General features: G+C 42.1%; 1 protein-coding gene and 1 long non-coding RNA gene across 2 annotated transcripts; both read right to left on the bottom strand.

Annotated features, from left to right (window-relative positions):
• Positions 1-453: 453 nt before the first annotated feature.
• On the bottom strand, positions 454-11252 carry LOC135548414 (cilia- and flagella-associated protein 157-like). Its single transcript, XM_064978040.1, has 9 exons — positions 11098-11252; positions 10429-10700; positions 8517-8670; positions 8157-8424; positions 7856-7986; positions 7147-7297; positions 3541-3719; positions 1902-2060; positions 454-1680 (listed from the first exon to the last, which is right to left on the bottom strand). Exons 1-9 carry the CDS (start codon positions 11250-11252, stop codon positions 1524-1526), a joined length of 1626 nt encoding a protein of 541 aa, XP_064834112.1. The 3' UTR covers positions 454-1523.
• A 468-nt stretch (positions 11253-11720) lies between these two features.
• LOC135548378 (uncharacterized) lies at positions 11721-14327 on the bottom strand. Its single transcript, XR_010456820.1, has 4 exons — positions 14199-14327; positions 14061-14111; positions 12428-12474; positions 11721-12224 (listed from the first exon to the last, which is right to left on the bottom strand). It is a non-coding gene; the product is annotated as an uncharacterized LOC135548378 (long non-coding RNA).
• Between the last annotated feature and the right edge of the window lie 1813 nt (positions 14328-16140).

Genomic DNA, 16140 nt, shown 5'->3' with positions numbered 1-16140 from the left:
ACTCATACAAACCTTTTGTTTTCCTTTAAGCTCTAGCTGCACCGAGGTGGTTCCAAGCAGCAAAATGAGACAGGAACCATTTTAATAGCCCGGCCTGGGACAAAACATTGTGTGGATCTAGCAAGGAAAGATCTACATTCTCAAAACCTCACTGGCCCAAGAAATAAATCATTTTATCAGGGCTGAGAAGACAGGTATGTTCACCTGGGAATTACTGCAGAGGAAGGTGATAAATCACACCAATTAAAAAGAGCTACTGCCTGTGATGTCTTCTCATGACCCATCAAATTATATGTCCCTACAAATGAGACACTGATTCATTTAGGGAGAGATATTTTTAACTAGCTTTGACAGGTAAAGACATCATGAAAGCACGTTGAATTATGAAAAATAGATACGATACAGCTGAACATTTACAGGGTAGTAGTCCCAAAATGTTTGCAATGAGCTCACAAAAAGATATCTAAGAAATGTCCTCATCCACATTCCCTTATTCACATGCATCTAGTCACAGAGCTTTCATATGACAAAGATGTAAACATTGCTGCTGTTGAAACACAAGCACCATTGTGCCTGGGGTCCCATAGAGTCACTTAAAAAAATGTTGCCTCCATCAGAAAGGGATACAAAGACAAAGAGTTTAGAGAACAAGAACATCAGGATTTAATCAATACGTCAATGCATAAAATCAAGACGTCATGTCAGCTCTACAATAAAGGTCTGTGAGATTGCCATTGTCTCATTATTAAAATATATATTCCATGGGGAATATCCTCTCTATGATCACATGTTTCTAACACCCTTGGAACTTGTGAAGGTCTAAAAATGATTTGATAGGTATAGTGTACATGGTGTGCAATGACAGCTTTTATTCGTCTGAACAAGTGAAAATGTAACCCTAATAAATTAACAAGCTTACATCTCACAAGGCAGATGGTAATGCAGTGATGGGCCCATTTTAATTTGATAAACCAGATGTCCTCATAGACTTTGTGTTGATTTGCATTATAGAGACTTTGACAATGTCAAACACCAGACTTCACTTCATGTAAAAGATGTACAGTACAACAGCCCACATTCTGTCCTCATAACAACCAATGAACCTTGTAAAATCAGCCTTATAAAGATCAGCATTTTACAAGTATTTTCCTCTGTTTATTACTTCATGAACTACATACTGGATTTAGTAGATGGACAATTGGCTTTGTTACAGTATCACATTTATTATTTTGAGTATACATGTCTAATGTTTATTGTTTGATTTTAGTCTCCAAATAAATTTGACCTAAATCATAACACAAAATAACAGAGCCTTTATTAGATTTCTAGAGATAAAATTATAGTGTCTGGTCTTTGTCTGCTTCAGTACAACATATTCTAAGAGTTGCTCCTGCCACCTAGTGGCTGGAAAAGAAACAGAATTAGTCATGTCATTCCAAAAAGTGAGCATAACCATGTAGCAACATTTATTTTTTGTTGAAATGTCCCATTGAAAGGGGTTTAAATCCCAGTCCCAGTCCTGCCTATCTGAGGATGGGTTCAGCGGCGCTGCCCCTGGTTGGAGAGGGCCTGTGGGGGGAAAGCAGGCTCCCTCTGGGAGGGTCCCTGAGTGGAGGAGCCAAGCTCTCTGGACCAGAGGGTTTGGATGGGCTGGTCCTCTTCTGGGGTGGTGAGACTTTCCTGACAAACAGAGGCGCTACGGTCACCAATACATTGACACAAATAAAAATCCACTTAACATAAAACATCCCTCTGATCATTGAATTAAATAAAAACATTCCCCACAATAAAAACATTATCTACTGTAACTAAGTTACAATATATATTAATATATACACTGATGACATTGCATTTCCTAATCTAAGAGTATTTTTGGCAAGCATAAAATGCAGCTCAATCACCTGTGCAGTTGAAGGCGGGTGCTCTTGGAGAGGGGTCCCATCTTGGACAGGATGTTGTTGTAGTTGTGTGTCCGTCGCGGTACGAGGCCCAGGTCTCCTGTCTTGAAGTGAGACAGCTGGGTGGTGTCCTTGAGAAGAGGACCAAGAAGCCCTGATGATCTGGAGGAGGGTGTAGGAGACAAGTATGCATGTCATTTAAGAAACATAGTGAGCTAGAGAAATACACTATATATACAAAAGTATGTGGACACTTTTTCAAAATTGGTGGATTTGGCTATTTTAGCCACAACCGTTGCTGACAGGTGTATAAAATCAAGCACATGCCATGCAATCTCCATAGACAAAAATTGGCAGTTGCATGGCCTTACTGAAGAGCTCAGTGACTTTCAATGTGGTACCGTCATAGGATGCCATCTTTCCAACAAGTCAGTTCAACAAATTTCTGCCCTGCTAGAGCTGCCCTGGTCAACACTAACTGCTGTTACTGTGAAGTGGAAATGTCTAGGCACAACAATAGCTCAGTCGCGAAGTGGTAGGCCACATAAGCTCACAGAACAGGACTGCTGAAGCGCGGACCGCTTAAAATTGTCTGTACTCGGTTGCAACACTCACTACCGAGTTCCAAACTGCCTCTGGAAGCAACACCAGCACAAGAACTGTTCGTCGGGAGCTTCATGAAATGGGTTTCCATAGCCGAGCAGCTGGACACAAGCCTACGATCACCATGTGCAATGACAAACATCGGCTGGAGTGGTGTAAAGCATGCCGACAATGGATTCTGGAGCAGTGGAAACGCATTCTCTGGAGTGATGAATCGCGCTTCACCATCTGGCAGACCGATGGACAAATCTGGGTTTGGCAGATGCCAGGAGAACACTACCTACCCGAATGCATAATGCCAAATGTAAAGATTGGGGGAGGAGGAATAATGGGTTGATTTTCATGGTTTGGGACCTTTAGTTCCATTGAAGGGAAATCTTAACGCCATCATACAATGACATTCTAGACTATTCTGTGCTTTGTGGCAATAGTTTGAGGAAGGCCCTTTCCTATTTCATCATGACAATGCCCCAGTGGACAAGCGGGCTCCATACAGAAATGGTTTGTCGAGATCGGTGTGCAAAAACTTGACTGGCCTGCACAGAGTCCTGACCTAAACCCCATCGAATCGAACACCTTAGGGATGAATTGGAGTTCCGACTGCGAGCCTAACATCTGTGCCCAACCTCACTAATGTTCTTGTGGCTGAATGGAAGCAAGTCCCCGCAGCAATGTTCCAACATCTAGTGGAAAGCCTTCCCAGAAGAGTGGAGGCTGTTGTAGTAGCAAAGTGGGGACCAACTCCATATTAATGGCCATTATTTTGGAATGAGATGTTGGATGATGTTGACCATGTAGTGAATCTTGAGCTTCTTGATAATCATACCATATGGCAACAATGTACTAACTCTTGCAACATAAAAAATAAACAGTAATTGTTATGGAATAATTATGTTGCCGTAGTTCTGTATTGACAGCTTTCTCCAAGACTGTGCTAATGTACAGAGTAAACCTGCACAATGGTTACTAGTGCACTAGCTCACATCTGCTACACTAGCATTAGATGAGAGGAAGGCAGTATGTAGGCAGCCTCCAGTACCTTCCTGGGCCAGGGCCGGTCTTGGGCTCGTGGAGGGAGTCTCCCTCTGGGATAAAGTCCTTCATGGCAGGCCCTTTCCCCAACCGAGCAGCACTGTCCAACACAGCCAACAGCTTCTGCATCATTTGGTTCCTCCGGACCAGAGTCTTCACCTCAGAGTCCTCCTCTTTAGGCACCTCCTGTTAGGATAGGCGAAGGAGTTACGTTAGTGCTACTAATCGCAATGTGACATTTCCAACTGTTGAGCAAATGCGAGGTAAATCTAACCACAAGTGTTAATTACTCATCTCAATGTGGAAACATTTTACACACGTGTTTATAACTAAAGTAACAAAATTCTGACTCATAACTACAATGTAATAATTGCTTCAGGAAACAGTTTATAATACATAGAAGACTATCTACACGCATGCAATGTTTACACCAGTGGAGGAAGGAGAGAACCATCCTCAGTGAATTTAAAAAAAATCTCAATTGAAAAAATAAGTTAAGTCCTTTTTAGATCAAATCGTATTAGTCCCATGCGCCAAATACAACAGGTGTAGACCTTACAGGGAAATGCTTACTTACGAGCCCCTAACCAACAATACAGTTTAAAAAAATATGAATAAGAATAAGAAATAAAAGTAACAAGTAATTAAAGAGCAGCAGTAAAATAACAATAGCGAGACTATATACAGAGGGGGGTACCGGTACAGAGTCAATGTGCGGGGGCACCGGTTAGTTGAGGTAATATGTACATGTAGGTAGAGTTATTAAATGGATTATGCATAGATGATAACAACAGAGAGTATCAGCGGTGTAAAAGGGGGAGGGGCAATGCAAATAGTCTGGGTAGCCATTTGATCAGATGAACAGATGACCAGATGATCAGATGAAGCTGTTTAGAAGCCTCTTGGACCTAGACTTGGCGCTCCGGTACCGCTTGCTATGCAGTAGCAGAGAGAACAGTCTATGACTAGGGTGGCTGGAGTCTGACAATTTTTAGGGCCTTCCTCTGACACCGCCTGGTATAGAGGTCCTGGATGGCAGGAAGCTTGGCCCCAGTGATGTACTGGGCCGTACGCACTATCCTCTGTCGTGCATTGCGGTCGGAGGCCGAGCAGTTTCTATGCCAGGCAGTGATGCAGCTAGTCAGGATGCTCTTGATGGTGCAGCTGTAAAACCTTTTGAGGATCTGAGGACCCATGCCAAATCATTTCAGTCTCCTGAGGGGGAATAGGTTTTGTCATGCCCTCCTCATGACTGTCTTGGTGTGCTTGGACCATGTTAGTTTGTTGGTGATGTGGACACCAAGGACCTTCAAGCTCTCAACCTGCTCCACTACAGCCCCGTCGATGAGAATGGGGCTGTGCTCGGTCTTCTTTTTCCTGTAGTCCACAATCATCTCCTTTGTCTTGATCATAGATGTTCCTTTTGTCCAAATGGGAAAGGGCAGTGTGGAGTGAAATAGAGATTGCATAATCTGTGGACCTGTCAGGATGGTATGCAAATTAGAGTGGGTCTAGAGTTTCTGAGATAATGGTGTTGATGTGAGCAATGACCAGCCTTTCAAAGCACTTCATGGCTACAGACTTGAGTGCTACGGATCGGTAGTCATTTAGCAGGTTACCATAGTGTTCTTGGGCACAGGGACTATGCTGGTCTGCTTAAAACATGTTGGTATTACAGACCCGGACAGGGAGAGGTTGAAATTGTCAGTGAAGACACTTGCCAGTTGGACAGCGCATGCTCGCACAGTACACGTCCTGGTAATCCGTCTAGCCCTGCGGCCTTGTGAATGTTGACCTGTTTAAAGGTTTACATCGGCTGGGGCAGGGGGGCGTGATCACACAGTCTTCTGGAACAGCTGGTGCTCTCATGCACGTTTCAGTGTTATTTGCCTCGAATCGAGCATAGAAGTAGTTTAGCTCATCTGGTAGGCTGGTGTCACTGGGCAGCTCTCGGCTGTGCTTCCCTTTGTAGTCTGTAATAGTTTGCAAGCCCTGACACATCCAACAAGCGTCAGAGCCAGTGTAGTAAGGTTTGATCTTAGTCCTGTATTGACACTTTGCTTGTTTGATGGTTCGTTGGAAGGGATAGCGGGATTTCTTATCAGCTTCCGGGTTAGAGTCCCGCTCCTTGAAAGCGGCAGCTCTAGCCTTAAGCTCAGTGCGGATGTTGCCTGTAATCCATGGCTTCTGGTTGGGGGTACGGTCACTGTGGGGACGACGTCATCGATGCACTTATTGATGAAGCAAATGACTGATGTGGTGTACTCCTCAATGCCATTGGAGGAATCCCAGAACATATTCCAGTCTATCCTAGCAAAACAGTCCTGTAGCTTTAATCTGCTTCATCTGACCACTTTTTTATTGATTGAGTCACTGGTGCTTCCTGCTTTAATTTTTGCTTGTAAGCAAGAATCAGGAGGATAGAATATGGTCAGATAAACCAAATGGAGGGTGAGGGAGAGCTTTGTATGCATCTCTGTGTGTGGAGTAAAAGTGGTCCAGAGTTGTTTTCCCTCTGGTTGCCCATTTAACATGCTGATAGAAATTTGGTAAGACAGATTTAAGTTTCCCTGCATTAAAGCCCCCGGCTACTAGGTGTGCCGCCTCTGGGTGAGTGTTTTCCTGTTTGCTTGGCGGAATACAGCTCATTCGGTGCAGTCTTAGTGCTAGCATCAGTCTGTGGTGGTATGTAGACAGCTACAAAAAATACAAATGAAAACTCTCTAGTTAGATAGTGTGGTCTACAGCTTATCATGAGATACTCTACTTCAACACTTCCTTAGATATCGTACACCAGCTGTTATTTACAAAAAGACATAGTCCGATGCCCCTTGTCTTACCAGACGCCGCTGTTCTGTCCTGCCGATACAGCGCATAACTAGCCAGCTGTATGTTGATAATGTCGTTGTTCAGCCACGACTCCGTGAAGCATAAGATATCACAGTTTTGAATGTCCCATTGATAGTTTAATCTTCTGCGTAGGTCATCAAATTTTATTTTCCAAAGATTGCACATTTGCTAGCAGAATGGAAGGAAGTGGGGGTTTATTCGATCGCCTACCACTTCTCAGAAGGCAGCCTGGCCTCTGGCCCCTTTTTCTCCGCCTTCTCTTCACGCAAATGACAGGGATCTGGGCCTGTTCCCGGGAAAGCAGTATATCATTCACGTCGGGCTCCTCGGACTTGTTAAATTAATTAAAGGATTCTGCCAGTCCGTGGTGAGTAATCACAGTTCTGATGTCCAGAAGTTATTTTCGGTCATAAGAGATGGTAGCAGCAACATTATGTACAAAATAAGTTACAAACAACGCTAAGAAACAAACAAAAAAACACAACTGGTTAGGAATACGTAAAACGTCAGCCTTGTTCTCTGCCGCCATCTTGTCACACATGACACCAAATAATTGATTAAAACACACTGTTTTGTAATGAAGGTCTATAGTAGCCTCAGCAGCACTCTGTAGGACAGCACCATGGTGAAGCCGGAGAACACCTAGTTTCAGTCCTCCTCTGGGTACATTGACTTCAATACAAAACATAGGAGGCTCGTGTTAAATGGCACCGACCGCCTTTGGTTTACACTGCTATGATTTTGATTCCTAGCACTTCTTTACCATGAGGGCCTGTTTCAGGGCGAATGCAGCCGCCTGTAGGATGGCCTCCAGTTGTCCTCTCACGTCCCTCTCCTCCTCCAGCGCTCTCCCCAGCCTGTTTGCCTCAGCACAGTTCCTCCCTGTCTCCTCCAACAGAGAGGCCTGCACCTGCCTGTAGGAACAAACCAGAAGGTTGGAGTTAATTACTAATTCAGTTCTTCAATATCAATTGGGTTAAAAACAAAAGACAGGAATCATACTTTTCAGGAAGTTCCATGCATGCAGTTCCATTGAAATTCAATAGATTTTGTGAAAATTAGTTTGACTGTTAATTGAACATATCTCTCACTCGTCGCTGGCATTTGAGGCCTTCGTGTAACAATAAACTGACTAGGGGAGCACCTGACATTTAAATGTCACAGTCACAGGCTGAATGAATTATTATTTCTTTGTCTGACATGAATAAGATATACTGTATCATTGTTACACATTAATGTCAGTTAGCCAGGCAAAATACTAATTAAATCATGTACAGGGCCGCAGTCCTGCTGGTTTTGGTTTCTCCAAGGCAATAATCAGTAAATTACACGGACTGCTCAGAGAACAGTTACTGAATGACAAGGAACAAAACCAGCAGACACTGCGGTTTACCAGGACCAGAATTGTGGACCCCTGATGTACAAAACAGGAACTCTGGAGTAGTTTTGAATTCTGAATGGAAACATCAGACCTTAGGGCATGCATCTCTGCCAGCAGTACAACATGATCCTTCTGCAGTTGTTGATGCTCCTCTTGAGCCCTAGCATACTCCTCCAGCTCAGCCTGCATCTGCTTACACTTCTCTGTGAGCTGATGGATCACCTGATGAAAAGAGAAGAGGAGCAGAGAGGAAGAGCAGGATAACCTGTCAGCAATCAAATCAGGCTTCAGACAGGTCCTGTCATTAACATGTGGAGGTGTTGATACACCAAAATCATACAAGCTGACAATCATGACAATCATCGCTCTCACCCCTTATCCCTCCACAGTACCTTCTGGTTGCTGAGGCTCTTACGGGTCATCTTGTTGAACAAGGGCTCCAGGACCTCCATCTCTCTGCGGATATGCTTCTCTTTATCCCTCAGATCCTCGTTCTCCTCCAGCAGCTGCTTGCTCTTGTCTGACAGCTGACTAAGCTGGGCCGTCACAGACACATTCTCGTGGATGGCCCTCATGGTTGTCTCTGGCATCTTCCTGTCCGACACGCGCCGAAACTCGGCTGCCACCGCCGCCACATGCTGCTGCATCTCCTTCTTTAGTCTAGAGGGGGCAGGGAGGGAGGACAGCATGAGCAGGAGCTCATGACCAGATCATACAGTGTACAAATGGCTTCTTAACATAATGGCATTGACCTGTCATTGTCCAGCACAGCCTTCCTCTCCAGGCTGTAGATGACTGTGTGGTGCTCCTGTCTCTGCTTCCCAAGCTGCTCCTCCAGGCCTTCCAAGTGGGCCATCAGCTCCTCCTTTTGCACACGGAACTCCTCGAGAGCTGCTAGCTTACCCGCTGCATGGGGATGGAGATAGGAGTAATACAATTACAGTTGAAGTCGGAAGTTTACATACACTTAGGTTGGAGTCATTAAAACTTGTTTTTCAATCCACTCCACAAATTTGCTTGTTAACAAACTACAGTTTTGGCAAGTCGGTTAGGACATCTACTTTGTGCATGATACAAGTAATTGTTCCAACAATTGTTTACGGACAGATTATTTCACTTATAATTAACTGTATCACAATTCCAGTGGGTCAGAAGTTTACATCCACTAAGTTGACTGTGTCTTTGAATAGCTTGGAAAATTCCAGAAAATGATGTCACGGCTTTAGAAACGTATGATAGGCTAATTGACATAATTTGAGTCAATTGGAGGTGTACCTGTGGATGTATTTTAAGGCCTACCTTCAAACTCATTGCCTCTTTGCTTGACATCATGGGAAAATCAAAAAAAAGAAAATGGTAGACCTCCACAAGTCTGGTTCATCCTTGGGAGCAATTTCCAAACACCTGAAGGTACCACGTTCATCTGTACAAACAATAGTACGCAAGTATAAACACCATGGGACCACGCAGCCATCATACCGCTCAGGAAGAAGACGGTTTCTGTCTCCTAGAGATGAACGTACTTTGGTGCGAAAAGTGCAAATCCATCCCAGAACAACAGCAAAGGACCATGTGAAGATGATGGAGGAAACAGGTACAAAAGTATCTATATCCACAATAAAATGAGTCCTATATCGACATAGCCTGAAAGACCACTCAGCAAGGAAGAAGCCACTGCTCCAAAACCGCCATAAAAAAGCCAGACTACAGTTTGTAACTGGACATGGGGACAAAGATTGTACTTTTTGGAGAAATGTCCTCTGGTCTAATGAAACAAAAATAGAACTGTTTGGCCATAATGACCATCGTTATGTTTGGAGGGAAAAGGGGGATGCTTGCAAGCCGAAGAACAACATCCCAACCGTGAAGCACGGGGGTGGCAGCATCATGTTGTGGGGGTGCTTTGCTGCAGGAGAGACTGGTGCACTTCACAAAATAGATGGCATCATGAGGGATGGAAAATGATGTGGATATATTGTAGCAACATCTCAAGACATCAGTCAGGAAGTTAAAGCTTGGTCGCAAATGGGTCTTCCAAATGGACAATGACCCCAAGCATACTTCCAAAGTTGTGGAAAAATGGCTTAAGGACAACAAAGTCAAGGTATTGGAGTGGCCATCACAAAGCCCTGACCTCAATCCTATAGAAAATGTGTGGGCAGAACTGAAAAAGTGTGTGTGAGCAAGGAGGCCTACAAACCTGATTCTGTTACACCAGCTCTGTCAGGAGGAATGGGCCAAAATTCACCCAACTTATTGTGGGAAGCTACCCGAAACGTTTGACCCAAGTTAAACAATTTAAAGGCAATGCTACCAAATACTAATTGAGTGTATGTAAACTTGGAATGTGGGAATGTGGGAATGTGATGAAAGAAATAAAAGATTAAATAAATCATTCTCTCTACTATTATTCTGACATTTCACATTCTTAAAATAAATTGGTGATCCTAATTTACCTAGGACAGGGATTTTTTACTAGGATTAAATGTCAGGAATTGTGAAAAACTGAGTTTAAATGTATTTGGCTAAGGTGTATGTAAACGTCCAACTTCAACTGTAAATGATCAAAGTTTGATCAGATATTTTAGAGCTGGTTTTAAATAAAAGTCTGGTGGTGGATCATGTGGATGGAATGTTATGGTGTCGAGGTTCTTAGTATCTTACCAAGGACCATGTTCTCCGAGGTGAGCTTGTCCTTGTTCTCCTGGAACTCTTGGCGAAGTTGACTGAGCTGCAGCTCAAAGGAGTCCTTCTCAGCATCCTTGGCCTGCTGCAGTCCCACCAGTCTCTCCAACAAGTCTGTGAGTTCATCCTCCTTCTGGGCCAGCGAGCGCTTCAGGTAGAGCACAATGTCTTTCTTCTCCTTCTCAACGGTGAAATACTGAGAGGAGAAGTCCTTCTGTTGCACCTCCAACTCATCACATTTGTGCTGATATCTGCAAATATGAGGTGAGAAAATAGGATGATGGTGGGATTCAGTCATGGAAACTTGATTGGAATGTTTAGTTTCATATTCGTGCTTTAGTTTCATATTATTATGGTGTATTTTGTTTTAACCGTTAATGTGCAGTATTTTATAAATAACACATATTTTTATGATTTGCATTAGTCCTAACTGATTCGTGTTTGATTGCCAATTTTACGCACATGCACCGCAGTTTTCATAACGGCAATGGGTTCTATTTTGTCATTATGTGGTTATATTGTTCCAACAATAATCTGATGGTGTCAGTGCGTGTTGACTCGCAACATTATTTCTTATTCAGAGGATCAGAGATTAGCCTAAATATGAATAGAAATTATCTGTGCGGACCACCCAATGAAAACTCTCACTTTTCCAATTGTTCCTCCAAGTCTCGTATCTGCGACCGGTAGAAATCTTTTCCACCTTCAGACAATGCGTCGTCAAAACACGTTTTGTCTCCAAATCCAATGATCTCTTTTTTGGTTGATTTATCTCCGCTTTTCTTTCCATTCTTTTTTGGCATATTTGCAATGAAATGAAATGACAACTCGGCAACCACAACACACGTTGTTACCAAGAGAATGACGTCAGGTGCTGACCCGTTGAATTGGAATGTTTGTCTGCGCCAAGTATCCCTGACTGCAGCGTGCAGTTCGGGGCCGGGCTCGACGTTTGACCCCGCCCACTTTTTTGTTGGTCGGTCTGAGTTTTGACAGTCCCACACTGAATACAAACGTATTTAATTTTTGAAGATCATAAGAAATATTATATAAAGTGGTACCAACATATGTGTTGTAACGCTTTTTGCTTCATCCTATATTTGAGGCCAGCTACTGATATTGTTGCAGGGAACAACAGACTTGTCATGTACTGTTGAAATTGTGCTGATAAATGTCATAACTTTGTAATTATATTATTTAATTGAGTATATATATACACACAGTTACTACCCATCCTGATTTATATTGCTATTTACTTTATATTGCTATTTACTCCACATGAGAATGGTGACAGAATATACCATACTGACAACCTGAATGTGCTTTGTACATGAAGTTATACCAGCTCCAGTACAGAGATCAGAGACTTGGGTGACTTCTACGTCATCTTTACTAAACAACACAATTAACAATTGAAACAATTAACACAGCAGACAAAAACCCGGTTTGACCACTCCTCAAAAATGGCTTCACTCCTGCTCCTCAAAAGAGGCAGACAGTCATTTTCTTGTTGTCAACTGCCTCCACATAGAACATCAACTGCCTCCACATATAACATCTCATCATCTCTCTGTAGCTGGAACATGAATGGTTCCTAGAGGATAATACGTTCCTCTTCATCCAGACCATCATACAACCGTAGTTCTTTAAGGGTTGTAATGCGGTCTTCCCCGTCCATCCCAATTACACCTGGGAGGTAAACGGTGGCTTTAAATGTTTTGTCGTTCGCACCACCTTGCTGCCTCTAGGGTGTCAATTTGAAGAACATCTGCTTCCTTGAAGAAAAAGGAAGAATAAATATGAGTAGAGCCTCATTGGGTGGTCAAGTCAAATTACACCCCACTTTCACAATACCACCATGCAAACAAAAGCCCCTATTACTAAAGGGGTTTTATCTATAACTACTCAACAAGTTATCACAACTATTATATCTTGCCATGCATCATGCCTTCAGCCTTAAACACAGTAGACTACATACCCAGTTTACAGCTCCCAGTTCGCCGTGCATTTTGTTTTCAGTATCGTCTAGAAAGAAAACAGATTGTGGTCATTAAGTAATTTTTTTATTTTTTTTATTTCACCTTTATTTAACCAGGTAGGCTAGTTGAGAACAAGTTCTCATTTGCAAGATAAAGCATAGCAGTGTGAACAGACAACACAGAGTTGGCCAAGATAAAGCATAGCAGTGTGAACAGACAACACAGAGTTGAAATGTAAATTATATTATTATTATTATATAAATGGAGTAAACAATTAACAAGTCAATAACACAGTAGGAAAAAAAGGGGAGTCTATATACATTGTGTGCAAAAGGCATGAGGAGGTAGGCGAATAATTACAATTTTGCAGATTAGCACTGGAGTGATAAATGATCAGATGGTCATGTACAGGTAGAGATACTGGTGTGCAAAAGAGCAGAAAAGTAAATAAATAAAAACAGTGTGGGGATGAGGTAGGTGAAAATGGGTGGGCTATTTACCAATAGACTATGTACAGCTGCAGCGATCGGTTAGCTGCTCAGATAGCACATGTTTGAAGTTGGTGAGGGAGATAAAAGTCTCCAACTTCAGGGATTTTTGCAATTCGTTCCAGTCACAGGCAGCAGAGTACTGGAACGAAAGGCGGCCAAATGTAAGGGAACCTCTTGGGATGTGTGTACAAGAATGCACCTTAATTTAGCTAATAGCCTTATTACCTAGTACCTGATCCTGCAGAGCTGTATACTGATGTGACATGCTGTGACTTCTTGGGGGGGGGGACATCTTCTACATCATCCTGAAATATATTGGAGAGGGTCGGGGTTGAAGTCTTTAAACATTGGTTTAAGACTATACCACTCATCATTTGAGAGGGGGTTGAATTCTTTAAACATTGGTTTAAGACTATACCACTCATCATGACACCTCCTACCTGTAGAGCGTTTTGTTTTTGCCCCCTTTTTTGATCTTTTAACCTCTCTTCTTCAGACCTTGGTGAGTGAATGACATACATTACATACATTCAATATATTCAGGTCAGTCTGGCTACAGTGAAACAAGTGATTTTAAGGATGCAAATGAACCGTTTTTTTAATGTTCAAGACTTACGGCATGGGAACATTCTGCAGAACTAGGCACCACCATCGCCTAATTTGCTGCGTATTTTCCTTCGAAAAAGAAAATCACACAATTGAATGGGTTTACCAAAAAAACATTATATCCACTAGTGATGAGAATTTCATAATTTATACATACCTCAGTGAAATCACACTGTGCTTCCATTGCAATGTACAGAGTGTACTGTAAGTTAAGTAGGTTGTTAAGTTTGATAACAACAATAATGATAACCCCCCCCCCCCTAAATATATTTCAGGATGTAGAAGACATCCCCCCCAAGAAGTCACAGCATATCACATCAGCATCCAGCTCTGCAGGAGTTTGATGTATGAATTGTGTATGTAGTGTAAAAAGTGTAGGAAATAGGTCCCAAAAAGTGTCAGGAATAATAAACAAGAAAAAGTATGAGCAATAACAATAGTGTGCTTTGCTTGCTGAAAGCACAGAAATATTAATAACTTTTCATATGTTATAACAGAAAATAGGACTAATATAATATACTGAATAGCATCTTACCATCACAACAAACACCCCACAGTTGTTTGAGAAACCTTGCTTTGGTAGATCCTGTGGTGTGAACAAGGTACCATTTTCAATACAGGAATGACAATCAAATGGTACAGTTCAGTGGAATCATTTAAAGGAATATCCAACCTGAACATCATCCACACCAAAAGTCCTCCAGGGTCCAGGGGACAAGATCAGAGCAATGTTTCCGTGAACACAGTGAAAGTAAAGAAAAAGTACAATTCAACAGCTTTTTAATACTCCAGCATGCATAACAGTTTTCAACACAGTTGGAACTGAATTAGCCAAACTATTTTAAACAACATTTATGTGTGTTGCTGGACCAGAAAATGTATTTTTGACTGCAAACACACCATTTCTCACATCAATGCACTCACATGACAAAAATATTTCATTGGATACTGTTTCAAAGCAATGTGTATGCTTTCTTCGTAAATGTGTTTTTAAGTTTTTCTTATTTAACTTCAGTTTGCAGTGTGGACAAGTTACAATTACTTTTCTTGACTTGCCATGCATGTTGGGACCAGGTGATTTCATTATTGTATATACTATGTGTAGGCTGTGTAGACTCTCTAGGTGTAACTAAGGGAATGGCCGTCGGCATCAAAGATACACATTTAGAGCCAGCCAAACACAACAAGGCATACATTGAAACGCAGAAAATCAACAATCAAATCGATTACATAACTGTACATGTAAACCTAGGCTTACTGCTCAAGTAGGCAAATTTGTCCAAATAAGATTCCCTCATTGTAAGCAATTAGCTAGCTCACATGCAAAAGGGTGCTAATTGCTACTGAGCTAGCTCAAGTGCAAATGGGTGCTAATTAAACGCTATGCTAACATCGGTGCGGTAGTTGGTTATATAAAAATATACCACTGCACTGGTATAACATTAATATTACAAAAGTACATTATGCATAATGACAGTCTCACTTCCATGGTTTATATTTTTATCCATGTAGGTTAGGCTCGATTAAGATTCGCTTTCGTTGACGTTAATACTTTTGACGTGAACCTCAACTTGGGTGACCTTGGAGATGGGAAGGGTTCAGGTTAAACGCGCTTGACTCCGCCCACATTGAGCCCGGCCCCGAAATGCGCACTGCAGTCAGGGGCTTCTCGTCTACCCTGGTAACAGGACAGATAAGACGTCTTAATTATCTATGTTACCCAACTAATTCTGATTCATCCGCCACAGTAATGACTGTACATTTTGTGGGAATGACATTGAAACTGAACATATTTTCTTTGCTGTGATCATGCTACCACTTTCTGGGTGGAGTTACATGATTTACATACAAGCTGATATATAATTGAATGTACAGTATGAAGCCTCTGACGTTTGTAATTTATTTTACATAAAGTATTTTAAAAATTCTTAAACCTGTGTGCTTGGTTATGTACTTTGCTAAATATGCGTTTTGAATGTATAATTCAACTTCCGTATATTTTTGTACAATTTGAAAGTTAAAAATAAATTGTCAGTCTGCCCTATAGAGATAGACAGAGGACTCATCTTTGTATCTGTGCCATTACAGCCTCTGTGACAGCATGGGCAACGCCATTGAAGCAATCTCCAATTTGAAGTAGTCAATTTTCTTCTTCATGATTGGCTGATCTCTCCTTATGACCCGGTTGGGCATGACTCCAATGGTCACCAGGAAGGAACAGCCAATGAAGTTGGAAGTCCCACCCAGTTGACTACAATAAAATGTTTGAAGCCCGGCAATGGCACAGTCCATGCTAAAATTGTCTTTTGGCCATTATAGACCTCTATCATTCTTTATGGTCTGCCCAAAGAATTAGGAATTAGAATACTAGAATGAAGATGAACCTACTTAAAACAGTATAAAGGGTCAGCCATTTTGGGAAGGGAGTTGAGTTTGTCGACCATGGTTTTTCCGGTGAAAAAATCTGAACTTGCCTTTCTAGTCTGCCGTGGCTGCCTGCTCCATTGTAATAGTTTTTTTTGTGTTTTTACAAAACGTGCATCCAATCGTCTTGGTCCCAGACCCTGCTAAACCATTCAGAAGCTTCAATCTTCTGCGGTTCAAAATGTGGTGGC

The sequence above is a fragment of the Oncorhynchus masou genome, chromosome 1, assembly GCF_036934945.1.
Source record: "Oncorhynchus masou masou isolate Uvic2021 chromosome 1, UVic_Omas_1.1, whole genome shotgun sequence".
In the NCBI taxonomy this organism is placed as follows: Eukaryota; Metazoa; Chordata; class Actinopteri; order Salmoniformes; family Salmonidae; genus Oncorhynchus; species Oncorhynchus masou.
This window is presented reverse-complemented; position numbering and strand designations above follow the sequence as displayed.